At 43.2% G+C, this 27,823-nt stretch overlaps 2 protein-coding genes across 5 annotated transcripts; both read right to left on the bottom strand.

Moving 5' to 3' along the window:
• Positions 1-13: 13 nt before the first annotated feature.
• Positions 14-27,823, bottom strand: LOC107977279 (kelch repeat and BTB domain-containing protein 6-like). Of its 4 annotated transcripts, none has more exons than XM_035452263.1 (4): positions 27,189-27,817; positions 3,840-4,983; positions 2,974-3,066; positions 14-1,002 (listed from the first exon to the last, which is right to left on the bottom strand). In XM_035452263.1, the coding sequence occupies exons 2-4, from the start codon at positions 4,924-4,926 to the stop codon at positions 986-988; spliced, it is 1,197 nt and encodes a 398-aa protein (XP_035308154.1). In that variant the 5' UTR covers positions 4,927-4,983; positions 27,189-27,817; the 3' UTR covers positions 14-985. The 4 variants fall into 4 exon arrangements, with proteins under 4 accessions (XP_035308154.1, XP_035308153.1, XP_035308152.1 ...); XM_035452262.1 differs by having other exon boundaries at positions 14-988; positions 27,189-27,811; XM_035452261.1 differs by lacking the exon at positions 14-1,002 and having other exon boundaries at positions 2,490-3,066; positions 27,189-27,820.
• LOC100772156 (kelch repeat and BTB domain-containing protein 7) lies at positions 22,843-27,189 on the bottom strand. The gene has a single exon (XM_027390066.2). The coding sequence runs from the start codon at positions 27,129-27,131 to the stop codon at positions 25,062-25,064; it is 2,070 nt and encodes a 689-aa protein (XP_027245867.1). The 5' UTR covers positions 27,132-27,189; the 3' UTR covers positions 22,843-25,061.

Raw genomic sequence — 27,823 nt, 5'->3', positions numbered from 1 at the left:
CAGAACCACTTAATTAAAGTCAGGAAACACAAGTTTTAGTATGCTTTATTGATAGTGAACCAGTTACAAGTATTAACATACAACCTACTCCATTAATTGGTAATTAACCAGATAAATTAAAGTAACTAATCTAGAAAACAAAACTCCCTGTTTTTGTTTTTCTTTTGGTCCATTAACCAGCTCCCAAATCATGGCACAGAAACTTCTTAGTTTTAAATACTAGGCCTAGCTTAGGCATGTTTCTGGCTAGCTCTTTTAACAAATTATCCAGTTCTCTTTATCTACCTTTTGCCTCGGGGCTTATTACCTTTCTTCTGTATATCTTACTTTCACTGGTTGGCTGTCATCCACCTGGCTTCTGACCCAAGGATTATCTCTCATCCTCTCCTTCTTCTTTTCCCCTCTCAAACCTAGATGACTCTTCTTATTTATTCTGTCTGGCAGCCCCGCCTATCCCTCTCCTGCCTAGCTACTGGCCATTCAGCCTTTTATTAGATCAATCAGGTAACTTAGGCAGGCAAGGTAAAACAGATGCAACACATCTTTACATCATTACATTGTTAAACAAATGCAGCATAAACAAAAGAAACACACCTCTACACAGTTAAAGTAATAATCTGCAGCAAAAACAAATGTAAAACATCTTTGCATAGTTAAAATATTTCACAACAACTCTCTAATTCACAAATGTATATTTGCATGGGGAGATGGCCATAAAACAGCACCATTGGGAAGGAGCTTTAAGAGCGGTGTTTCTGCACACCAAAGGAAATGAAATGTAGATCAGATCGTGATCGGCAACTAAAGCACATTTTCCCTCTTGAGAAAGCATACTAGTGCACTGCAGGGGGTAAGAACTTTATTTCACTAAAAATGATGTTAAAAGGTTTTTAATTCTTCTATATTTCCCTCTTTCCATGTTCACTTTATGAGCTTCATCCACAGGTTTAGTTCCTCATCCTGGAGCACATTCCTCTGTCTTCTGTCACTGGATAATAAATACTGAAGAGTTAGAAAGTTACAGAATAAAGACAGAGAAAGTAATGTTGAGGCTGAGTGAGAGCTCAGTCTGTAAAGCACGGCCTAGCAAGCAGGAGTACTGGAGTTAGAGCTCCTCCGAGTGCTGTGAATAATCCTGTACACTGTAAAACTGTGTGCAGGAAGTATAGGTGGAACAACCAAACTAAGGATGGGAGAGATAAAGAGTGAAGCAAGCCGGGCATTGGTGGCACACGCCTTTAATGCCAACACTCGGGAGGCAGAGGCAGAGGCAGGAAGATCTCTGTGAGTTCGAAGCCAGCCTGGTCTCCAAAGCGAATGCCAGGATAGGCTCCAAAGCTACACAGAGAAACCCTGTCTCGAAAACAAACAAACAAATAAATAAATAAATAAATAAATAAATAAATAAATAAGATCTTGCTTCAAAAAACAAAAATCAAATAGAAAATTTGAATGCTAAACAAAACAGTTTGATACAGAGGTTTAAATTTCAAAGTTCTATGTGGGCACTTGATTCCACAGTTCAGAGCTATAACTGCTGATCTCAACAAAATATTAGATTTAATTTTAAAAAACAATACAAAACAGTATTACTTGACAAAACAGTAAATATATGATTCTTTGCTAGGGGTAATGACACACACCTATTGTCCCAAACACTTGGGAGGCTAAGGCAAGAAAATCACTCAAACTCAGGAGTTCCAGACTAAATAGCAAGCCTTCCATTTCAAAATGAGAAACAAAACCCTGGAAACATTACTTCTTTCTGGAGAACAAGAAATAAGATGAATCCCCAAAATACACAGCCAAAATATTTTGGAGATCACATTACTTTTCATGAGAAGACAACAAAAAATGTACACAATTATATCCAGTGAAAAAAGGATTGTTCTGACTCAGTGAAGGATATTATCAGGTTGAGATAAAAAAAATTACAAAAAGTTAGCAATTTTTAAAAAAATATCATAGGTAATTGGAAACACTATTTGAATATCCTTTTAGATGAATAGTGATTATTTTTGCAAATAAACATTTTATACTCAAAAATTATTTTACAAGCAGGCTTTTCTTTTGTTGTTGCTGTTTTCACTTTCAGTGAGTGTGCAGCCATTCTGTACATTATAAACATTTGGTCAACCAAATATATATATTCCAGAAGGGGGAGAGTGGGGAGAGAGGGAGAGGAAGGGAGAGAGAGAGAGAGAGAGAGTGTGTGTGTGTGTGTGATACATATGAACAACAGATATATGTACTTTTTTCCTCAGTAGAGAAACCAAATGCTTGCAAAAATGCATTTAAGATAGCAAAACAGTTCACTGAAAATTCAGTGTTGGGGCTGGAGAGATGGCTCAGAGGTTAAGAGCACTGACTGCTCTTCAAGAGGTCCTGAGTTCAATTCCCAGCAACCACATGGTGGCTCACAACCATCTATAATGAGATCTGAGGCCTTCTTCTGGTATGCTGGGGCACATGAAGGTAGAGCACTTATATAAAATAAACAAATAAATATCAGTGTACTTTAATACTGTGGAAATCTACTACATTGTTTTGAATATTATCTTCCAAATCACCATCTAGCAATTGCTCTACAAGTACTTTTCAACGGTAAAAATTTAAATTCAAAACCTACAGTGTTTGTGGCCCTAGGTAGAATTTAAAATTAAGAGATAACAAAACAAACATACTATCAAGCCCTCTGCATTTGGGGCACAGTAAATTGTTAAATAATTTGAGTGCTAAAATTTTTCACACTGAATTATGAATTTCAAGCATTAATCAAACTTTCAATTAATGCCCTTATAACCTCATGAAGAGGTAAAGATCCTCTCTCAAGAAGTGCTTGAAAGTTCCACAGCAGTGTAACACCATACATCCCTGGTCTTATGAATTTCAGATATGTTATCTACAACCCAAAATCATCATCATAAAAAGAGCCTGAACTTCCTGAGTCATAGACCAGCTCACCCAACCTACCTAAGTCCCAACTGATGCTAGGTTCGCTAGGTATTGCTTCTTCTTCAGCCAGGAAACTCTGACCAGATTCAAGGCAGAAAGGATAAACACCGGCTGAGGCAAAAAAGAAAAAAAAATTGGGTCAAACTTCAAGGGGCCTAATGTTGTACCTACATTAATCTACTGGTCTTCTTCACTGTCACAGTAACACCCTATTCTTTTTTCCGCTGTGGGTACATGAGGTGACACGCAACAATTTTTAGTTATGTCCCTACACCAAAGGAATATTAATTTGTCTCCATTCTGCACTAACTGGATTGTAGATCTTCAAGACTGGGATGTCACAAATACAAGAGAACTCATCATTGAAGACACAGGCTTCCCAAGTCAATGAGCTTCAGTGAAACATACTTCAGCCACTTATTAACAGTTTAGATGGCAACAGAACAAGTATGCACTGCTGAGAGCATACCATTAGGTCAAAGGATATAAAGGAATCAAGTAGTTGAGCCACTAATGCCCACCGGTTCCTCTGAACACTGTAGCATTTTACTTCCTTTAATTTAGCTCCAGTAATCCATCTCAGTCACTCAAAATGTTAATGTACTCATTCAGATATGCCACATCCACACCATCCCGACACAAGTGGTCTGGCAGTGATGCCAACTGTTTTGGGCTGGTTTATACACCCATACGTCTTTCCTGGGCTGGGCAGAGACAGATGTCATGGTCTGGAGAGACCAGAGAGCTAAGGGTAGTGACAATTCTATTGTGAGCAAGGAAAGTCAAAGGTGAGGGCACTTTGTAAATCTCCACAAAGTATGGGTCACTGTAGAGAAAGGGATGCTTGTGGTGTTCAAAGATTATCATTCTTTTGGCACACATACTTAATCTATGGGGCGGATTTTCTTCTACAGGGACGACAGTGCTGCTGGTGCTCTTATTATTGCTGCTGTTGCTGTTGCTATTGCTATTGCTATTGCTATTGCTGCTACTACTGCTGCTGCTGCTGCTGCTGCTGCTGCTTGTCACCGGCACTAGAGACTTCTGCAATCCATCACCAGAACGCAGCTGCAGGAGGGCCCCTTCAATAATGTTCTGGCAGTACTTCTTCACAATAGGCTTGGTCAGCAGCCCTTCCAGGTAGTCCTGGTCTTCCGCAGGGAAATGCGCCCAACGAACACACTTGAAGACTTCTGCAGCACTGGGGCCCCGCTCTTTGGGAGCAGCCTCGAGCCACTGCACGGCCACATGACACACTGTCTTCTCACTGTCTACGTCCAGACTGTCGAGACGCAGCACGGCCAGCAGCTGCGCCAGGGTCAGGTCTGCCAGCGTCTCCTCCCGAATGGAACCCATCCTGCTGAGCTGCTTGAAGTTGTGAGCTATGAAGGACTGGGCCTGGGAGCGCAGCTTGTGGTGGTCAAAGGCGTCGGCAAACTTGAGGATGGCAGTGCAGTTGGTCAGGTCAAGCCTGCGAGCCAGGAAGGAAGCACAGGCTTCGCGCACGTACTCCAGCTGCAGCATATCCGAGGCCGCGTACAGGCGCTGCACGTTGGCCTCGCTCAGGGACACGCGGCCGGTGTAGCAGTAGTCCACCAAGACCTCGAAGGACTCGGCGTCCACGTCGTGGATGGTCACGCTGGCCTGCTGGCTCTCGTACATGCCGCCCGTGAACATGCTCTTGAAGTAGGGGCACGCCGCCGCCAGCACGTTGCGGTTGCACGAGAAGAGGCGCCCCGTGCCGGGCCCGCTGCCGGGCGTCACCACCTCGATGGTCACATCACACAGCAGCCGCGCGTCGTAGAAAGACTTGAGCTGGGCCAGGAGGGCTGCAGAGTGGGCCGCGTCCTTCAGCTCCTCGGGGCCCGTGAAAAAGGCCGACACCGAAGGCTTGGAGATCCTCTTGGGTCGCCTCCCGCCGCGGGAACTGGCGAGGCGGCGAGAGCGCGGGGCGTCTTCCCGGGACTGCATGGTGGAGATGGCGGCGGGGCGCCGGGGACGAGAACGGCTGCAGACGCCCGGCTCCTCCTCACGCCTCCCTCGCCGACGCCGACACAGACACAGCGGCGTCCCAGGACAGACTGGAGCATGGCTCTCACTCGGTCTCACGCCGCGGTGCCGCCTCCCTCTGTGGCGTAGCCCGCGGCCAGAATCCTCACACCGGCGCCGGACCCACCGCCAAAGCGGCCAACGGTACGCCGAGGATGGGAGCGGGGGCCGGGGTAAATTACAGTTTGCTTTTCGCGCCTCGAGGCATGATGGGAGTTTTCAGGTTCTAGGGCGGAAACTGAAAGACTGCAGCCGCCTTGCATATTGGGAGTTGTAGTCCATCTAACGTCGCTCGCCTTGGCTTTTCATTGTTTTCAGGCTGCGCTAGAAAGCCTCAGTGTTTGGGGGCGGTTATTTTAGGGTTCAGAACTTACGGTTTGGGGTGCTCCTTTATCTCTCGGTTCTAAAAAGCCTTTTGTTTTTCTTTTGTAAACCATCAATTGTTGTGTGTAATGGTTTTTACTCTTTAGACTTTTGAGCTGTTATTTTTTTTTTGCGGGGGGGGGGGGGGGGTGGGACGCCACCCAGGCCCCAGGTAAATCACAAACAGAGGTTTGTTCTTCGTTATGAATGTCCGGCCTTATCTCGGCTTGCTTCAAAAGCAGCCTACGATCTAGCTACACAGAGAGTTCCAAGGCAGCCTAAGCTGCTGAGGAAGATGCTTAGCTCTAGTGAAACAGACTTGTCACCCTGTATCCCAGGCTGTGAAACTGTGCAATCCTCTTGCCTAAGCTTCTATTCTAAAGACAACTGTTGACTTTATCACCATCAAATAGTTTGTACTCTTTCTTCCCCCAACATCACCAAAATTTCCCTAAAGGCATTTATGTTAACTTTTTCACTAACACTTCTTACATCAGGGGCGCAAATGGGGAATTTTCAGGAAAATACAATTTTACAGATTTTTAATAACCTACCTGAGCTTACATCAGAACGTGTGACTAAACACATAGCTCTCACCCTGGTAGTTTCCTGCTGAAATACTATACTTCCTAGCTTCTCCTGTGGCCAGGCAAAATCTGTAAAAATTTACAGATTTTTAATAACCTACCTGAGCTTACATCAGAACGTGTGACTAAACACATAGCTCTCACCCTGGTAGTTTCCTGCTGAAATACTATACTTCCTAGCTTCTCCTAGCTTTCCTCCGGAAAGGAGGGACTGTAACGTATGTGTGGCAGTCATTTCTACCCCTATAAAGGGTCATAAACATCTTTTTCCTCCAGATAGTTCATCCATCCATGTGGATGAGAATGTGCCCCCTTGCTATGAAAAAACATAGTCCCACCTAAGATCAGACCCTCCTCTCTTTTTCTTTCTTTCATTTTCTGCCTTTCTGTCTCTTTAAGGTGCCTTAGAAATGTAACACACCTAACCTTGCAAGCTAGCACAAATTAAGAGACTTAATGTTGGCATTGAGGAGATGGCTCATTTGCAGGTAACCTGATTTTAGTTCCCAGCAGCCATGTAGGGAAGCTCACAACAGCCTGTAACTCCAGCTGCAGGTGACCAAACACCTCTGGCCTCATTCTTTCATGGTAAGCCCTTTACATTCTGAGAAGTACATCATTAGACAGTATTGTCATTGTGCAAACATCAAGGGGTATACTTCACACTAGAATAGCTTTCTCTATGCTCAGGCTAGCTGCTGCCATTCAGGATCTGTCAGTGACTAAAACTCACTATGCAGCACCTGGCTAACTTTTACAGTCTTGAATGAGAGCACTCCTCCTTTCCTATACCAAGTCCTCTGCCACAGATTCTCCGTATTGTGTTGCATGCTGACTTCCACAAGTGCTGGGAGTTGAAGGTCTTTGTACCCACAGACCTCCAGGGACACCAGGAATGTTAAGCATGAAGGATTGTCTTTTCAATGAAAATGACTTAAAACCTGTTCTTCCATCCAGAAATCTGGGAATTGGAGTTGATGAATAGCCTGGTGATCTGTGTTATCTTTTGGGCTAGGACATATTCAAGTTCCGACAACCAGAACCTGAGATATCTAGTAATCTAAATGACCCCTACATTATCTGTATAGCCAGGGGCTTGCCCCAAGTTTCTACAACCAGGACCAGAGGTGGCTAATAACCCTTATGACATTTACACTATCTGTATGACTGACACCATGCCAGGTCCTTCCCTAGGCCCTTAAGCTAGAATAGGTAGCCTATCTCCAGAAAACTTCAGCTAAGTTCTTGGAAGAAATGACTTGTACTTTGAGCTAAGTTTCAATATGCTTATGCTGGGCTGGAGAGATGGCTCAGCCCTTAAAGGCTAGGCTCACAATCAATATACTCGTGCTTTCTTGTGCACATGGGATTATGTACCAAGAAACTTTTTTCCAAATTATATTGTGTTTAAATATGCTAACAATAAACTACCTGGCATCAGACTCCCAAAGTTTAATCAAGGCTGATGAAGTCAACCTCAATCAAGTTTTTATTCTCACCTCTTCAATGTTCCCTGCCTGCCATGACACTTCACACAAGAGTTAGTATTACTTTATAAATTTGTATTAGATATATTCATTTTATTTTATGTGTAACTGGGGGTAAGTGAGGTTCTAAGAGAGAATCTAGATAGGAATAATTTTTTATTCCTGGATAGAAATAACTTTTTATGAGTCCCTTTCATTGTTGTTGAGTACCTATAAATTATTAGTGGTCCTTACTCAACTTCAAATTTTTAAATACTATATATATGTGTGCACATATATGTACACACACACACACACACACACACACATACACACACACACCAACTCATAGGGATCTACCTGTCTCTGTCTCGCAAGTGCTGGGATTAAAGATATGCACCACCATTCCTGGCCCTAAAGTATATTTTAAAAGAGGATGTTTATTTTTATTGTTATTCTATTTTTATGTACACAAGATAATAGACTTGAGAATTCCAGGAATTTTATAAGAGCCCTAAGATAGTCTCAGTTTGTGTCCATTTATTTATATCTTTCATTTATGTTTAAAAGCCATTAAGTTTATGTTTGTGGTGTGAGAGAGGACCAGATCTAAGTAAATGATGTTGCTGTGGAATAATCCTTTTGTACACTGTGAATACATATTGCTCTCATTGGTTTAGTAAAGAGCTAACTGGTCAATAGCTAGGCAGGAAGAGGTTAGGTGAGAAAGTCAGACTGAAAGAATGCTAGGAAGAAGATGTGGAGAGAAGCAAGATAAACATGCTGTGCTGAAAAAAGGTAAAGCCACATGGTAGAGCATAGATAAAGTAATGTAAGAGGTGAGAGCTGGTTAATAACAAGTCTAAGCTATCAGCCAATCATCTGCATTTTTTTTTTGTTGTTGTTGTTTTTCGAGTCAGGGTTTCTCTGTGGCTTTGGAGGCTGTCCTGGAACTAGCTCTTGTAGACCAGGCTGGTCTCGAACTCACAGAGATCTACCTGCCTCTACCTCCCAAGTGCTGGGATTAAAGGCATGCGTCACCACCGCCCAGCTTCATTTGCAATTATTAATTAGTCTCTGTGTGGATATTTGGGGAGCTGGCTAGTGGGACAGAGCAGCGCTCACTGGCAGGACAGAAAGTACTCCTACCTGATGTTCGAGATCCTCATTACTTTAAGTGAGATTCCCTTACCTCCAGCCTCCTCGGAAGGCTAGACACTAATGGCCCTAGACATGATCAACATTTTAAACAAAATCTCTCTGCAATTTGTATTTGGACAGTTTGAGAAAAACATTCTAAGATTTTTTTGAAGGTCCATTGTTCTGCTATTTGTTTTGACTTCCTTTTCCTACAAATAAGTTATGTGATTAAAGAAAAGGCCAAAGCTGAAGGAAGGGAAGGGCCTCAGAGGTCAGTACTATGGTTGGTACTTTTCTGTGTCCCCTCTGCCTCTTTCCTTTGCTGCGGTGTCAACTCAGGTTATCCAATCATGTTTTTCTTGCTTCCACTGTAAACTTTCCTCTTAAAGTTACAGGTTCTTGTTTTGTTTTTCAGAAATCATCTTTCGAATACATCCATTTTGTATTCTTTCTTTTACAAAGGGAGACTCTTTGCAAGGATTTGTGTGTCCTCATACTTGACACAAGACAGCTGGGCGGTGGCCCACACCTTTAATCCCAGCACTCGGGAGGCAGAGGCAGGCTGATCTCTGTGAATTCGAGACCAGCCTGGTCTACAAGAGCTAGTTCCAGGACAGCCTCCAAAGCCACAGAAAAACCCTGCCTCGAAAAACAACAAAGATGAGAAGTAGATGATCATAGCAGAACAGACTACTAAGAAGTCATTTTCCTTGATTTACACAGAGCTTTACACACATTTCCTTTGATTTGAGTCTAGCACCCTGCACTTCATATTGTTGTTGGTTTTCTGAAACAGAGTTTCTCTGTGTAGTCCTGGCTGTTCTGGAACTTGTTCTGTAGAGCAGGCTGGCCTCAAACTCAGAGATCTGCCTGTCTCTGCCTCCAAGGGTTGGGATTAAAGGAGTGCACCACCACCTCCTGGCTTCCTGTTTTTAAATAATTGAAAATAGATTCTTCTCTCATACAATATACCCCAACCACAGTTTCCCCTCCCTCTACCCCTACTTCTCCCAGCTCCCCCTTCCTCCTCTGTTTTCCTTCAGAAAGGAGCAGGCCTACAAGAGACAATAGACAAATAGGACAAAACAGGGTTCAACAAGACAAGGCACAAAGCCTTTATAGTAAGGCTGGACAAGGCAACCCAACAGGAGGAAGAGTTCCAAGCGCAGGCCAGAGTCAGAAACACACCACTCCTTGTTAGGAGTCCCATAAAAACACCAAGCTAACCACCATAACAAATATGCAGAGGACCTGATGCAGACCCATGGAGGTCCTGTGCTTTCTTGTTCGGTCTTTGTGGACCCATGTGAGACCTGCCTAGTTGATTCAGTGAGCCATGTCCTCCATCTCCTCTGACTCCTATAATCTTTCCTCCTTCTCTTCTGTAGAGTTCCCTGATCTCCAAGGAGAGGGACCTGACAAAGACCTCCAATTTAGACTCTAAAGATCTGGCTGTGGGTCTCTGCATACTCTTCCATCTGCTGCTGCAGGAAGCCTCTCTAATGATGACTGGACATTTTTGTGTATAACAGAATATCATTAAGAACCATTTAATTGATTTCTTTTCTTCCTGGATATGTTTGATTCTACCCTAGGTCTCTTAGGCTGTCCAGTCTCTGGTTTCTCAATATCCAAGGAGTGTTGCAAGCATGGGCTCCCGCATGTATCCTCGGCTGACCACAAATTCCCTACATAGAATTACATTTCTTTTCCTTCAGCTTTGGCCTATTCTTTAACCATATAACTTATTTGAAGGAAAAAGAAGTCAAAACAAATAGCAGGACTTTGATCTTCAACAAACAAATAAGTTTTTCCTCAAACTTTGGCCCACATGAAAACTTGAATTAAACTGCCAGGCGGTGATGGCGCACTCCTTTAATCCCAGCACTCAGGAGGCAGAGGCAGACAGATCTCTGTGAGCTCGAGACCAGACTGATCTACAAGAGCTAGTTCCAGGATAGGAGCCAAAACCACAGAGAAACCTGTCTCAAAAAACAAAACAAAACAAAACAACAACAACAAAAAACACCTTGAATTAGTGGCCCTCTTGCCTCTACTCCCCACAAGTGTTGGGATTACAGGTGTGTGACACCATGACTAGTAGCTATCTTCTTTATTTTTATATCAAAAATTAACTTTGATCACCTGGTGTGTTAGTACGTAAAGTAGAATAGATTTAAAATACAGATGAAAAAGACTTAGTTAAAAGTAAACAATGACAGTAGAAGCCACCAGAGTATTCATGCAGAAGACCTTGGCCCTAACTACTTGGCTATTGAATTGAAGGGACTCTGGCTAGCTCAAGTGTGGCAAGCACAGCTCTGGCAGGCCTTGCCCTTCTCCTCACTCCCTCTGCCTTTCTAAAAGCCATTAGATAACATTCCTAAAGCTAGACACCAAGGTCTATTCCTTTATTTGGCCACTTCCTCTGCTTGAGGCTGACTGCTAAAATCCAGCTATCAAAGTATTGTGAAGTCCAGCAATCAGAAGCCCCCTTTGGGTCACCTAATTAACATGCCCAATTAAAATTAAACGCCTCATCCTAACACAGGGTTTCACCCTTTACTTTTATAAACTGCCATTTTCCAATGGACCAGGTCTGTCTCTTCTCTATCAAGAGGTGGTCCTTTGGCCGCCAGGAGAAATACCCCTGCCTCCTTTCCCTTGTTCCCTACCCCTTCTCCCTCGTCCCTATCTCTTGTGCCACTACATCCTAGTCCATTCTAACCCAGACCTTCCCTTTTTCTTCTTTAAAAAATTACACCTGCATAGTCATTTGCTGCTGTTTTTCTGCCTGAGTCAGAAAGCAGCCACATTAACTTTTCTTCCTGTTTGATAAAAGATCTCTCTGTGAAAACAGGTGTTTGGGTGTGGGCCTAATCCAGAGTCAGGGAGGGAGTCCCCTTCAGCTGCCATGCAATGTTTGGGTTTTTGTTTGTTTATTTGTTTGGTTTTTTTTTTTCCGAGACAGGCTTTGTCTGTATAGCTTTGGAGCCTAATCCTGGCTCTGGAGACCAGGCTGGCCTCGAACTCACAGAGATCCACTTGCCTCTGCCTCCTGAGTGCTGGGATTAAAGGCGAGCGCTAGAAACGCCTGGCTTGTTTGTTTGTTTTAAGACAGGGTTTCTCTGTGGCTTTGGAGGCTGTTCTGGAGCTAACTCTTTGTAGACCAGGCTGGTCACGAACTCACAGAGATCCTCCTGCCTCTGCCTCCCAAGTGCTGGGATTAAAGGCGTGCGCCACCACCCCCACCCTCATCTCCATTACCAGAAAATGAAGTGAATTAAATCTATTTAAGGGTGAGGTGTTGAGATGGATCAGCATTAAAGGCACAGTCACCAATCTCAATAAACTCAGTTCAATCTCAGAAGCCTGTACATGCATGCGCAGGCACCCCCCCCCCACACACACACCTATGAACACAGGCCCAAATCGTAAAAAAAAAAAAAAAAAAAAAAAATCAAACTTTTATTTTGTAAGTTAGGGTCTCACTATGTAGCTCTGGCTGAACTAGAGCTCACTCTGTAGATCAAGCTGTCCTTGAATCCACAGAGACGCACCAGCCTCTGCCTCCTAGATGCCGGGATTAATATTTGAATCCCAGTCCTTAAAATCCTGATGGGAGATGTCCTTCTGTATATATGTTTCTCTGATTGGCTTACTCGCCTGGCAGAAAGTATAGGCGGGCTAGGAGATGAGGAGAATTCTGGGAAACATAGACAGAGCCATCATGTAGAGCCCTGGAAGAGAGGACGCACCAGGAGTTCTCCATTAAGCCAAGATCACGTGCAAATACATAGATTAATAGACATGGGTTAATAATTAAGACAGAGCTAGCCAATAAACCCAATCCAGCCAGGTGTTGGTGGCGCACACCTTTAATCCCAGCACTCGGGAGGCAGAGGCAGGTGGATCCCTGTGAGTTCGAGGTCAGCCTGGTCTACAGAACAAGTGCCAGGATAGGTTCCAAAGCTACACAGAGAAACCCTGTCTCGAAAAACCAAAACCAAAACAAACCAAAACAAAATAAAACAAAAAGCCCAAGCCACCAGCTGGCAGTTTTATAACTAATATATATACACAGAGAACCCCTGTCTCAAAAAACAAAAACAAACAACAGAACCTAAACTTTGTCCTACATCTTTAATCCCAGGAGCCAGGAAAAGACAGATCTCAGTTATTTCAAGGCTGGCCTGGACTACATAGTGACTTCCAGGCCAACCTTCTTTTCTCAAATAGTAAACAAATTAAAAACAAAACAAAACAAACAAAAACATCTGGTTCAAGGAAATGGCTCAGTGGGTAAAACTGTTTGCCATCCAAGACTGATAACCTGGATTCAGATGCCCAGAATCCGTCTAGAAAGCAGACACATGGGTGCATGTCTGTAATCCCAGCATTGCTGTGACAGTGAGAGGGATGTATAAACAACAGGAAACCTCAGGAGCTCCCAGGCTAGCTAGCGTGAAGCAAGCAGCACACAGTGGCCACAACAGAGGCCTCACCTCAGACCACACGGAGGGCAAAACCAATTCCTGACCTCCACATGTGTCCCTGGCAAGTGTGCACCATCATCACACACAGAGAGACACATGCATACATGAAAATTAGGCAAAGATTTAAAAACTAAATTCATGGCCTCTTGAGTGATCCAGATAAGCCTTGTTTTGTTGAATTAGTGAGTTTGCCACGATGACTAATCCCATTTAATGAAACTATTCTCAGTTCTAATCCCCACTACCTGAGGCTGTGGAGGCAGGAAGGGTTGGGGAAACAGGTTATGTCGGCCCTTTTCAGAGGAAGATCTCAATTTTTAGGAGGCTGTAATGACTTGTTAATCACGGATTTTTAAGCAATGGGTTCGAAAGAAGAGCGAGGAGGAGATGAGAGGCTGTATCAAAGCTCTCCAGATTCCTTGCTTGCAGGCATTACCCTTTGCATTTCCCTGACAACTTGGATAACAAAGCTTAGGAACCGCAGCTGCCTGTAGAAGGCTGGAGAACTCAGGCGGGGGTGTGAGAACACTCAGAGAATGTAGGAGTGTATGTAGCTGTGCAGCTCACTGCTGTGTTTTATTTTCCTAAGCACTTAATGGTTGGGAGAGATTTGAGCCTAACTTTGTCATTTTCATAAAAGAGAACCTCTTGGTGTTCCTCCAAGGTTCTAGAAATGTGTTTCATAATGGCATCGTTATTTCATGATTGAAAGCGCTGTTTGGTCTTGCGGGAAAATGAGTACATCAGAATTAACTTGCAGCTCTAGAGGCTGGTGGGTTTCTATGACAACCCAAACCAGGAAAAAAAAAAAAAAAAGGTATAATTGTTTTCCTTCAGCGCTGCAGAACTCAGTGAATCAGTGAATTACATGAGCTTTAAATGCTGGCGTTTGTTCTATAAATCCAAACAAGAAGCACACATTTAATCTCTTCTCTCATGAGCCCTGACTCTGTGCTTGGCACCTTCTAGGGCAGTGGTTCTCACCCATCCTAATGCTGCGGCCCTTTAATACGGTTCCTCATGCAGTGGTGACCCCCAACCATTAAATTATTTTCATTGCTACTGTTATGAACTGTAATGTAAAACCGGGTTTTCAGATGGTCTTGGGCGATCCCTGTGAAAGGGGTTGTGACCCACAGGTTGATCTAAGGCCTGGGGAAAAAAAGACAGCTGTAATCCCTTCCCTGATGAAGCATGTTGTAGCCTAGGAGACAGATAATAAGCAAAAAGAAAAAAATAATTTCAGCAGGCAACAGAAACCTGACCTAGAAGAAAACGATGTGTCTTGTTGCTGGATAAGCAGAGATGGTCTGCTGAATTGAGTACACACAGTCACATGTGTGTCATACAGCCTGCCTTCAAAGGTACTTCAAAGGTAACACATTCCACTCCCTGCCCCCCATAAGCTTGTAACAGTATCATAATGCAAAATGTATTTAGCCCAACATCAAAAGTCCCATAGTCTATCACAGTCTTCAATGTTTAAAAGTTGAAAGTTCAAAATTTCTTCTAAGATTCATACAATCTCTTATCTGTAATCCCTTATAAAGTCAAAATTAAAAAAAAAAAGATCACGTACTTCCAACACAAAATGGCACAGGATATACATTACCATTTCAAAACACAGAAAAAGAAGCATAGTGAGAAAATACTGGACCAAAGAAAGAACCAAACCAGCTGCGCAAACTCCAAACTCTGCATCTCTATGTCTGATGTCAAAATGCTCTTCAGATCTCCAACTCCTTTCATCTTTGTTGACTGAAACACACTTCTTTCTCTTGGGCTGCTTCCACTCCCGGTCAGCAGCTCTCCTTGGCAGGTATCCCATGACTATGGCAGCTCTAACATCTTGGGTCTCCAAGGCAATCCAGGCTGTCCTTCACAGCTTCACACGTGGACCTCCTTTATTCATAGAGGAAAATTCCATACCCCCTTTCTTCCATCCTTAACTCCAGAACCATGTGGCTGAAGCTGCCATGTTCTGCTGCTGCTTCCTGGGGCCAGAACATGCCCCCCTCATTCAATTATACCTTCACCAGCTTTCTGTTTTCCATGGTTTCCTTTACTGTCTCAGCTTGGTTGTCCTGGAACTTGCTCTCTAAACCAGGTTGCCTTCAAACTCTGCCAGCCTCTGCCTTACCAGTGCTGGGATTAAAGGTGTGCTCCACCACACCTGGCTCTAAATTTTCTTTAGTTCCTTTTCACAGATTGGAAACTTATCTGGGTGGGATCCTGCCCTGAGGTCACCACTCCCTTTATTCTATTTCTTAATCTTTATCTCCTTGAACACAGAATTTAGCTCCATTTCACTTTCTGGTACTCCTTTTCTCCTCAAATATTTTTCCTTTCTCAGCTTGCTCCTTTTCATTGTAAATCTTCATTAGAGCTAAACTAGTAAACACACAACAGAGTCTATATTAGGCCATTTTGAGATTTCCTCTGCCAAGAGAATCCAAAACTCTTTAGCTTCAGGCAAACTTTTTAGACATGGGCAAAAAGGAGCCACATTTTTCACCAAAATATCACAAGAAAGATTTCTAGGTAACATATTACTATTCTTCTCCTTTGATACCTTTTCTTCCAACGCCCCCGCCCCCAGTTCAAATAACTCTTAACACCTCTGTCTTCCATGCTTCTATTAGTATGCCCCATAAAGCAGTGCTTAAAGCATCCACTGCTTTCCTAACCCAAACTCTCAAAGACCATATTCCTCCAAACAAAACCATGGTCAGGCCTACCACAGCAATACCCCAGTCCCTGGTACCAACTTCTATCTTAGGGTTCCTATTGCTGTGAAGAGACACCATGACCACAGTAACTCTTTTTTGTTTTGTTTTGTTTTTTTGGTTTTTTGTTTTTCGAGACAGGGTTTCTCTGTGTAGCTTTGGAGCCTATCCTGGCACTCGCTCTGGAGACCAGACTGGTCTCGAACTCACAGAGATCCGCCTGCCTCTGCCTCCTGAGTGCTGGGATCAAAGGCGTGCACCACCAACGCCGGGCTTCACAGTCACTCTTATCAAGGAGAACATTTAATTGGGTGGGCTTACAATTTCAGAAGTTCAGTCCATTATTTTTATGTTCCCTCCCTTCTGACTTCTGTGCCCCCGTCTCAGCCTATTTTCTGTTGTAACTGAGTATTACAGGCAGGTCATTTATGAAGAATTGAGGTTCGTTTTCCTCCCGGTTCTGAAAGCTGAGAAATCTACCAGTGTGGCATTGACATCTTAGCACCTGGCAAGGGGTCGTCTTATAGGTGGGGACCACAGAGTCTTGATGCAGCTCGTGACATCATTGTTATGATAAAGTGCGTGGGGGACCTTGGTGGATTCCAAGCCAGGCGAGGGTGACCGAGGTAGACGGACAAGCATGCCAGGCAGTCAGAGCTTAAGTGAGGAGTTTTATTAGAAAGGGAGGGAGGGGGAAGGAAAAAGAAAAGAGGGACAGAGACAGAGACAGAGAGAGGACAGAAGAGAAGAGGGAGCCAGAAAGTCCTGTCTGCCCCAGGGGAACAACAAGAAAGAGAGAGGGAAAGAGGACAGTGGGAAAGAGAGAGGGGAAAGAGAGAGTAAGTGGGCGGGGCCTTTCTTTTAAAGGGGTCCTTTGCACCTGCGTGCGGACTAGTCGTCATAGAATCCTGGGCTGACCAGGTACTGCCTATGTTCATTCTGCCAGGTGACAGGGGCAGGCCAGCATGATGCCTGAATCCTTACAATCATGAGGTGAGCGGGGCACACGTGAAAGATAGATGAACTGGCTTTACTAACAGACCCACTCTGCAAATAACCCATTAGCTGGTCGACCTTCTAGGCAGAGAGGAATGGATTAGTCTACTCATAAAGGCATGGCTTGAAGAACTCCTTAAAGCTCTCACCGGTTCCAAATCCCCTCACTACCCCAAAATAGTGATTACCAAGTAATTAAAATACTAGTGTTTTTACTGCGAGTGCTAGTGGTACTGTACTCATCAGCACCAGAGGAGACTGTCTTTATTCTAATGGCTTATTTCTAGGACTTAGAATTTAAGAATATCACCGTTTGTCTTAACTGCTCTTGCAGACAACCTGGGTTCAGTTCCCAGCAACCCCATGGTGACTGACAGCTGCCTGTAACTCCTGTTCCAGGAACTCTGACACCTTCTCTTTGGACACACGAGGGCTCCTGCATGCACAAATACACATAAACCCACATGTGGGTCCCCTCCCCCCCCCCTCCACACTTTAAAAACTCTCTTCAAAAAATCAGCAAAGTATGGCAGAGCATACCTTTAATCCCAGCACCTGGGAGGCAGAGGCAGGCGGAGCTCTCTAAGTTCAAGGCTAGCTTGGTTTATATAGAGAGTTCTAGGTCAGCCAAGTCTACATAGTTGAGATTCTAATTAAAAAAAAAAAAAAAGAAAAGCACCTGAGAACAATAGCAATAAATACAATTAAGGTCTTTACACCTAGATAATACCAAAACCAAAGGGGCCATGTCTCTCCCAGAGTCAAAGCAGAAGTGGAGGTTTTAAAATCCAAGACAGTTGTGTTGAAAGGTGTTCACACACACACACACACACACACACACACACACACACACACACACACACAGGTAGTCATGTCACCCACATTCCATAGACAAGGCACAGGAGCACCCCCACAAAAAACAAGCCTGACAACTGTTCCCAAGTTCACTATGATCACTGAGTCAACACGAGGAAGACAGAAGACCACAAACTGTGTTTATTGTTGCTGTCAAAGCTCACAAGCATCTGGCCAAACAGACTGTATCAAACCATGAAACTGATGTGACCAAAGGCAACATTATGATCAGGCCCAAGCAAGAAAAGGCACGTGTTTGGCTACTTTACTGATGATGATGAGTTAAATACTGCCAACAAACTTAGGATCATCTAAATTGAGCCCAGCTGCTAATCGGAAATACACATTTTCCATCATTTAGAAAAATATGTATAGCTTAGGAATTCCCTCAACTACTACTACCCGTTCCACGTCCTCACATCTCATCATGGGCTAACAAAGTGGTTTTGAAATTGCGGCTGTCAACAGGTTATGAAGCTGCCTGACTGCTTCATTAAGGTGTATTATTATTATTATTATTGCTATTACTGTTATGTGAGAGACTGTGGGCACAGTGGCTGCGTGGTCAGAGGACCCTCACAGATTCCTAGGCTGGAATTCATGCTAGGCTTCCATGCACTGCTTCTGCCTGCTGAACCATTTTTCTGTCTGCTCATTTTCCTAAACATTGGAGGTTTGTACTAGTAGCCCAATAGCAATTACTTATAGTAATAATTATTTGCAACAATAATACTGGTAGAGATTTTGGAAATATAACACAAGAACATGAGTTCTTTTTTGTTACTCAGACCTAAGAGGGGCTTGTGAGGCCGGTGCATTAGGGGTTGGGGTAACCTGTATTCGGCATATGGCTAAGGAAAGGGTCATCTCACTTGTTTTAATTTCCTCTTACAAACACTTGTCCAAATCAAAACTTTGTAAATTCCTGTGATGTGACTTGTGGGGCTACATCTTGAATGTGAGACGGGGGGGGGGGGGGAGCAGTTTTTTTTGAGGATCTCATAGTTTTTCAAGATTGTCACCTTCTTAAGTCAGGAGGTTTATCTGCAATTCTTACCCTCCATTGCTTAAGCACTGACTGGAAGTAGTTAATTACTTCACTTTTTTTTTTTTTTTTTTTTTGGACCATTGCTTAAGAGAACGCTCCTTCCTCTAAAGAAGCAATTTGAAAGTAGGCTCTGAGGATGGTAGGGACAGGCCTGGCACAGATGTGGGCCAAATGAATGTGAGGAGACACCATATGCATCTAGTGATTTCCCCAAATCTTGTCTGATTCGCGTATTCCCAAACTTACTGAATGGCAGCACGATCCACTTAGTCAGCTGGCACAAAAGACACTGCTAAGTCTCGAGGCAAAAGTGAGGGATTGGGAAATTGTGCAAGGGTTTAGGAAGAGGACTCTGGCACTCATAGGGCTGGATTTCTGCCATTTCTGGAATGCTTGACTTAATAATTCATAATAATAAAATATAGACTTAATAAAAAGTGTTCGTGCGCATAGACATGTGCCTGCCTGTGATAAAGGTACAGAGGTTCGTTAGTTTGTTAAAGCATTATTATTGGTGCGGTATGGAATGTGAGTTCATCACAAAGGATCTCAGGGAAATTTGAAATGATCATCACAATAATAATGCCTACAATGTAGTGCAAATTGCCTGGACTAGTTCACAAGAAAATATTTATATTAAAATATGTTTACTTTCTGTTTAGAACTAGAGTACCTCAAGTAGGTACACAATTACTCATCTACTTACAGAATTTCCCAGTTAATAGCCTGCCCCTAAAAGACTATTTCTGATTAAGTTAGGGAAGTTCCAAAGAGCTAAAACTCCATTGGAGAGATGTTAGTTTGGAGTCAGAGAAGGCACGACTCAGATGTGGAGGCAGAGTAGCATACAGCATGCCCTGGTTAACAGATAGGGTGACATGGTTAAGTTTTCCACTGGGATGCATCCCAAGCTGGTCTTGAATTCACTATGTAGCTAAAGATGACCTTACACTTCCGATTCCCTTACCTCTACCTCCTGAGAGCTGGGATTACAGGCATGCACCACCATGCCTTGTTTATGGTAGTGGATCAAACCAGGGGTTCATGAATAACTGCAAACAGGTTATACCTTCAGCCTCATAACAGTCTACTTTTAAAGAGGGGGAAAATTACACTTCCCTCCCTCTCTTTTCTTTAGGGTGAAACAGAGATACAATTCCAGAGAATGTGCTTTGTCAATGAAAATGCAAAACCTGGGACCATGAACAGTCTGGTGGGAAGAATTTGACTGCTAATCCCTTACTGCTCTTTCTGGACTGAATGAAGAGAAAAAGGTTTCTTTCATATTTTAGGGCTCCTTTGGTACAGAATGCTGGCTTATGTCGTAATACTAACATTAGGCAAGAAACTTGGTCCTCCCTTTCTCATAATACCTCTAATTTCAAAACATTCAATTAGAGGTCCAGGTTAACTTCAGCTCACAGATCCTCTCCATCTTGCTAAACCCACAACTACTACATCTACTGAGGATGGCATTGTGTCACTGTCTGGTCAATAAAAGAATCTGTTACTTTTCTGTTGCTATGATACAACACCATGCCCAGAAGCAACTGACAGGAGGACGGGTTTATTTGGGGAAGCTGGACAGCAGGCAGGCATGGTGGCTAGGGCAGCAGGCTGAGAGTTCACATCTTCAGTGGCAAGGATGAAGCAGAGAGAGCAAAACGTCACTAGGATGAGGTTGCCCACCTCCCAACCCCAGGGACATTATTCCTCCAGCAAGACCACACCTTCTAAACCCACCCAAACAGCACTGCCAACTGGGGGCCATGCATTCAAAGGCCTGCGATTATCTCCAGTGGGACAGATTTATTATCCAAAGCACCACAGCCAACATCCCTTTAATCAGTACTATCAATTTATACAGTCAACACATTAGAGAGAGGGATCTCTAGTAAAATCAAACAGTGTCAAGTCCATACTTAAAATTTTTCAAGGAGGGGCTGGAGAGATGGCTCAGCAATTAAGAGCATTTACTGCTCTTTCAGAGGATGTGGATTTGGTTCCCAGCACCCACATGGCAGCTCACAAACACCTGTAGCTCCAGTTCCAGGGGACCCAACACCCTCTTCTGGTCTGAAAGGGCACCCAACACAAACATGATGCACATAAATACATACAGGCAAAATATTCATATGGAAAATAAAAATTTCATACATTGTAAACTAAAATTTATATCACTTCCCCTCTTCCCTTTCCTCCCTCTGATTCCTTCCATGTCCCCTTACTTTCAAACTGAAGAAGCTTCTTCTTCCCTGATTATTGTAACACACACACACACACACAAAAACAAAAAACAAACAAACAAAAAAAAACTCTACTAAACCCTACTGAGGTCTGAGAGATGGTGTAATGTGGGTCTTAGTATTGCTCTTCTGATGAATAGACTGTTATAGACTGTTGTTACTTATATCCACCTCCCCCCCCCTTTTTTTTGCTTTGCTTTTTAAGACAGGGTTTCTCTGGGTAACAGCTCTGGCTGTCTCAGAACTCTATTTGTAGATCAGCCTGGCCTTGAACTCTGAGATCCACCTGCCTCTGCTTCCCAAGTGCTGGGATTAAAGGTATGTACCACCACTACACGACTTGTTACTTACATTTCACTATTTCACAAGAAACTTTTGAGTTCTAACTAGGAACAAACTGACTTAGAATAAAGACTAGTTCTCCCAGGCTTTCTTACAACTGTGGATAACCATGCCATTTAGATATGTGACCTAAGGTGATACGTGCATTCCTTATAGGAACAATTTTTTATATATTGCTATTCAATTTGCTTTCTTTCTGATGGCCAGGATATAGACGTGAAGCCTTGAGCATGTCAAAATTTCTTTAACATTTTTTAGGGATGAGAAAAACTGGATATTGGAAATTCTAAAACGAAATTAAACAATTTTAGCTTTACAAATCAATCATTGCTTTATGTTTTCTTCATTCATCTCAACACAAACCGGTATTAGAGCTGGGTGTGGTGGCACACACCTTCATAAATCCCAGTACTCTGCAGGAAGAGGAAGGGAGAGTTCTGGGAGTTCCAGACCAGCTGGTCTATACAGTTTCAGGACAGCCGGGGCTAGAGAGAGAACCTGTCTCAAAAGAGTGACAGTTGGCAAACCACTGGCTCCTGGTTTAATCAGAAATAGATAGCAAATTATAGTTTTCTTTTTAACTGTTATCTAAGATAAATTTTGGTTATGTCCTTTTCCAATAACCCATTTTCCTGATTATTATGAAAACTTTTACTACTATATGTTGGTAACACAAGACAGTATGCAGTTACAACATCAGCAGAGACACTTGAATCATGCATGCATTTTGCTTTAAGATCTAATATATATTATATATATTATATATATATCCAACCTTCTTGGACAATATTTCTTACATTTATAAATTGCTTACATACCAAAGCCTTCATATATTAGCTCATCTGAGCTCTTCAAGCCCTATTTAATAACTAAATCCAAATTTCAAATGTCAATTTTGCCTTTGTTCTGAGGTTGCATATCATTTTTTTTTCATTTCTGTCAAAAATTAAAGGTCTTATTCCTTTATGTTTTAGGAATAACAGCATGATGCATTTTACTCAAATATTTGAGCTGTGTGTCCTGTAGAAAATGCTAATTCTTTGTGGAGGTGTTCTTAGCACTGTCACAATTGTTTTTACCCAGAAGTGGGTGTCATTCTACTGTTGACATTGTGAAAAGATAAGCGTATGCACTTCCCTAGGGAATGACTCAGAAGCTCTTACCATTTATCAGTCTTTTATCATTTTGCAAACACCAATGACATTTTTATTGGCCTATTTTTGGTTGAAACAGGGTCTCACTGTGTAGCTCAGGCTAGCATGGGAAACTTGGAATCCTCCTGTCTTAGCCTCCCTAGTGCTGGAGTAAGAACTATTCTACCACCACGCCTAGATTCCACTTAAAAAGCATTTGAAGTAATTTAGGTTCTCAGAATTCCAAACTATAGGTCCACAGACACAAAAGCTAACTGATGTAATTCTAAATCTTACAAATGGCAGCCCCAGAAATGACAGTACACCGAGCATTTGCTAAAAGACGTGCTAAAAAGATTTCAATACTCCTAGCTGCATCATTGCACGAGCAATGGTTTACAAGTAACAGACAACTAAATAAAGCATAAAGCCAGGAAGCCTGTGGTTTAAAACCAGCTTTATTTGTAACTAACAACATACAAATCATGTATCTATAAAATGATAGCATCTATTCCCTAATTCACAAATGTTTCACAAAATCAAAATCCTTCCCAAGAAAATGTGACTGTAAGCCAAGACATTACTAATATTTAGCCGAAGCTTTAACTCAAGAGATGAGAATGACGAATTAGAGAATCTGCCTTTTATACTTCAATTGCAGATCTTAACTGTGCAGATGAATGATCTGGTTGAGATAAGCATGACCACGTTTCCACTTTACAAACAGAGCTAGCAACAGAAGTTACTGGGGAACAAAAAGTTGGCCCCACACTGGGAAAAATAGCTTTCTAAGAGCAGTTCTTATAACATTCATGTTACAGAAGAAACTTAGACCTGACTGACTACTAAAGTCAGCAAACTCACTTCAACAGAAATACTGCTGAGCTGAGTGTTTAACAGTTTCTTCACACAGCCAATCAAAATGATGAATACATTATCTGTGGCATTGTTTTGCTTTTCTCATTTTATTTTTTATTGTTTCTCATTCAAAAAATCACTTTCCCGTCCTGGACCAGATTCCTCTGTACTCTACCAGAGTGTAAAAAAACATTAGCATTTCATCACTAGAGAATAGAGAGGAATATGAATGTTATTGAATAAAGATTGAGGAAGATTAATTCTAAGAGTATAGAAAACTTTATATAGCATAAAACATTTGTATATGTACACCATTTGTCATGTATATGTATTATGACAACCATATGTATTAATAAACCTTCAAAAGGTAAGCACCTATAACGTAACAAAATGCCAGTTTTATGTGGTTTACTATTTCTGGACTTTCCCTTACATATGGTAACTGAAACAGAAAGAGTATAATTCACAGAGAAATACAAACTAGATACAGACACCATAGTAAAATGGCTATGTACACCATTGTTTAGGGGAAAATTGAAGAAACACACTTTAACTAATGGCCCCAAATGCCACCCACCATCCACTTAAGTTCCTTAACTCTCCACTTTTTAATACAAAAATATCTTCAAGCTGAAAATCAAGAACATTTACAGTAACTTGGAAAATGGACAATATTTCAATACTACACAAAACAGTTCTATACACAGCTTGAAGTTTTAAAGTTGTTTGCTGGCACTTAACTTGAGTTGACAAACACTACTGGTCTAACTACTGGTCTCAATAAAATACTGCCTTTAGCTTATACATATTTTCAAAACCAATATTACTTCACAAACATTAAAGAATAAATCACTTTCTGCTGATAAACCTCTAAGATGAATACTAAAACTATATAGCCAAAATATTTTAGGGAAGCAAACAAACTTTTTAAGACAGTGCATGACTAGTGAAGAAAAATTTACATTATTTAATCATGTCCAGTGAAGAAAAGGGTTGTTCCTCCAGAGTCAACAAAGCATTTAACATGTACAGATCAAAACTATGACTTTATAAAGCAAGTTACCAGTTTTTTCATTTTTTGGTTTAGAAGGGTGCTTAAATTAGTGACACTAGAATGTTTTGATTTTTTCATTTTCAAGGTAAGAAACAGGTCATATTTAGCACATACATATTCTTAAATTTTAAAGTAAAAACTGAAATTCTGTGAAAACAGTGGAATCCTGATTTTTAAAATTTTCTGTGACTGTGTAAGCCCACTGAACACATTATCAACATGAAATCACTATTTAGTAATCTTAATAACATTTCCTTCTTTGCAAAAAAGGAAAGCACACTAAATTTTAACAAACTATAACTGAGGATACTAAAAATTTACTTAAAAATAACCTTTCATTATTCTGAAGGAAAATGTTAACACCTTCAAAATCCAACAATTCTCAGTCCAGTTTTGGTAGTAACAAATTACAAAGTTAAGATCTTGTGGCACTAGGCAAAATTTAACTAAATTAGCAAAATCAAAATATAAACATACTAATTAACAGCAACAACAAAATCCACTAAATGGTTCACTATGCATATTTTAATCATGGACTTTTAGCACAGTAAATTATTGAAATGAGTTGATTTGAGGTCAAAATTATAAATTTTGTATACTGAAATATTAATATTTCAAATTGCTACCCTTTCTAAACCAAATCTCCAGTCCTAATCAACTTTGTTTTTTTTTTTTTTTTTTCAGGAAAAGGGGTATCATTTTAAGATCCATTCCATACAGCAGAAACATCTTACTGTCTCAAAATATTTACAAAGAACCCTGCTGATCTGGTGCATTTCGCTGAGGTGCAACCTGAACCCAGACTTCATCGTCAGAAAAGGAACTTGAACTTCCTGACTCAGAGTCCAGTTCACTGAATCCATCTAAGTCCCACTCAGTGCTAGACTCACTCCTTGCATCATCTTCCTCGGTGATGAAACTCTGACCAGGTTCAAGACAGGAAGGATAAACTCGAGCACACAAGCAAATAAAGCCAGAGTCAAACTGCAAAAGGCCCAACATGGTACCTATATTAATCCATTGGTCTTCCCTAGTATCATATTCATATACTGTCACACGGTTCTTCTTCCATTGTGGGGTGGTAGAAGTGATGAGCAGCAACTTTTGGTCATGATTGACGATCTGGTAGTTGTGGGTTTCTGAGTCCAGTGGAATATTACTAATCCGCCTCCACTCTCCTCTGGCTGGATTATAGACCTTCATGACTGGGATATCACAAATACAATAGATTTCGTCTTTGAAGACACAGGCTTCTTGGAAGTCACTTCGTTTAAGAGATGCACAATTCAGCCACATATTATGGCTAGGATCATAGCAGAGCATGCGCTTGCTGTTGACAGCGTAAAGATAGTTCTGAACGACTATCAGTTCAAAGGAATAAAAGGAATGGGGTACAGGAGCCACCAGTGCCCACTGGTTCCTCTGAACACTGTAGCATTCCACTTCCTTCAATTTAACTCCAGTAATGGGGTCTCGCCCACCCAGAATGTAAATGTACCCGTTCAGATATGCCACATCCATGCCCTCCCGACACAGCAAGCGATCTGCCAGTTGATGCCAACTGTTTTGGGCTGGTTTATACACCCATAGGTCTTTCCTGGGCTGGGCAGCGAGATAGATGTCGTGTTCTGGAGAGACACAGACAGCTGAGGAGGTAATGGTCTTAGTGTGTGCCAAGCTGGTCAAAGGAGATGGCATTGTGTAAATATCTCCTGAATAAGGGTCATAGCAGAGAAAAGGATCTCTGGGGTGTCCGAAAAAGATTACCATCTCTTTGGCACACATACCCAACCTTTGGGGTGGATTTTCTGCTACAGTTACATCAGAGCTGCTGCTGCTGCTGTTGCCGCTGCCGCTGTGGCTGCTGTTTGGCTTGACCACCACTGACTTGTACAACCGATTACCAAAACGCAGCTGCAGGAGGGCCCCTTCAATAATGTCCTGGCAGTACTTCTTCACAATAGGCTTGGTCAGCAGCCCTTCCAGGTAGTCCTGGTCTTCCGCAGGGAAATGCGCCCAACGAATACACTTGAAGACTTCTGCAGCACTGGGGCCCCGCTCTTTGGGAGCAGCCTCGAGCCACTGCACGGCCACATGACACACTGTCTTCTCACTGTCTACGTCCAGACTGTCGAGACGCAGCACGGCCAGCAGCTGCGCCAGGGTCAGGTCTGCCAGCGTCTCCTCCCGAATGGAACCCATCCTGCTGAGCTGCTTGAAGTTGTGAGCTATGAAGGACTGGGCCTGGGAGCGCAGCTTGTGGTGGTCAAAGGCGTCGGCAAACTTGAGGATGGCAGTGCAGTTGGTCAGGTCAAGCCTGCGAGCCAGGAAGGAAGCACAGGCTTCGCGCACGTACTCCAGCTGCAGCATATCCGAGGCCGCGTACAGGCGCTGCACGTTGGCCTCGCTCAGGGACACGCGGCCGGTGTAGCAGTAGTCCACCAAGACCTCGAAGGACTCGGCGTCCACGTCGTGGATGGTCACGCTGGCCTGCTGGCTCTCGTACATGCCGCCCGTGAACATGCTCTTGAAGTAGGGGCACGCCGCCGCCAGCACGTTGCGGTTGCACGAGAAGAGGCGCCCCGTGCCGGGCCCGCTGCCGGGCGTCACCACCTCGATGGTCACATCACACAGCAGCCGCGCGTCGTAGAAAGACTTGAGCTGGGCCAGGAGGGCTGCAGAGTGGGCCGCGTCCTTCAGCTCCTCGGGGCCCGTGAAAAAGGCCGACACCGAAGGCTTGGAGATCCTCTTGGGTCGCCTCCCGCCGCGGGGACTGGCGAGGCGGCGAGAGCGCGGGGCGTCTTCCCGGGACTGCATGGTGGAGATGGCGGCGGGGCGCCGGGGACGAGAACGGCTGCAGACGCCCGGCTCCTCCTCACGCCTCCCTCGCCGACGCCGACACAGACACAGCGGCGTCCCAGGACAGTCGGCCCGCGGCCGTAGTTACTCAACTGGGCCTTCGCTGCGGTGCCGCCTCCCTTTATCGCGTAGCCCGCGCCTGACTCACCGTTTCCCTTCGCGCCCTTTCTCCACTGAGCTCACCCTCACACGACCCCGGGCTCCAGCCGCGACAACAGCTTCTGCCGCGCTGGCGATACCGGTAGGTGCCCGGACGAACTACTCTTCCCAGGCTGCCTTTCGCGCACCTCGATGCATGACGGGATCATTAAAGCTGGAGGGCCAAAACAGAGGGGCCGAAGCAGCTTTGCATCTTGGGAGTTGTAGTTTGGGCAATGTTTTCTGTTGACTCTTTTTAAAAGAGGGAAAGCTGATAGTATCTTAGATGTGAGGTTTAAGGTTTCAGCCTTGCATAGTGGTCCACGCCTTTAATCCCTCACTGGCCAGGCTGAAGCAGGCGGAAATGCGTAGATTTGAGGCCACCATGATCTACGTGGTGAGTTTCAGGATATTCTATTTTTTGATTGTGTGACTAAAATGCGAAATCAGCAAGTATTCTTCTGTTTATAAAGATAGTCAGCTTGGAGGGAGGTGGGGGGGTCACACCTTTA

The sequence above is a fragment of the Cricetulus griseus genome (genome assembly GCF_003668045.3).
Source record: "Cricetulus griseus strain 17A/GY chromosome 1 unlocalized genomic scaffold, alternate assembly CriGri-PICRH-1.0 chr1_1, whole genome shotgun sequence".
Lineage (NCBI taxonomy): Eukaryota > Metazoa > Chordata > Mammalia > Rodentia > Cricetidae > Cricetulus > Cricetulus griseus.
The sequence above is the reverse complement of the archived record's forward strand: the minus strand, read 5'-3'. Positions and strand labels throughout refer to the sequence as shown.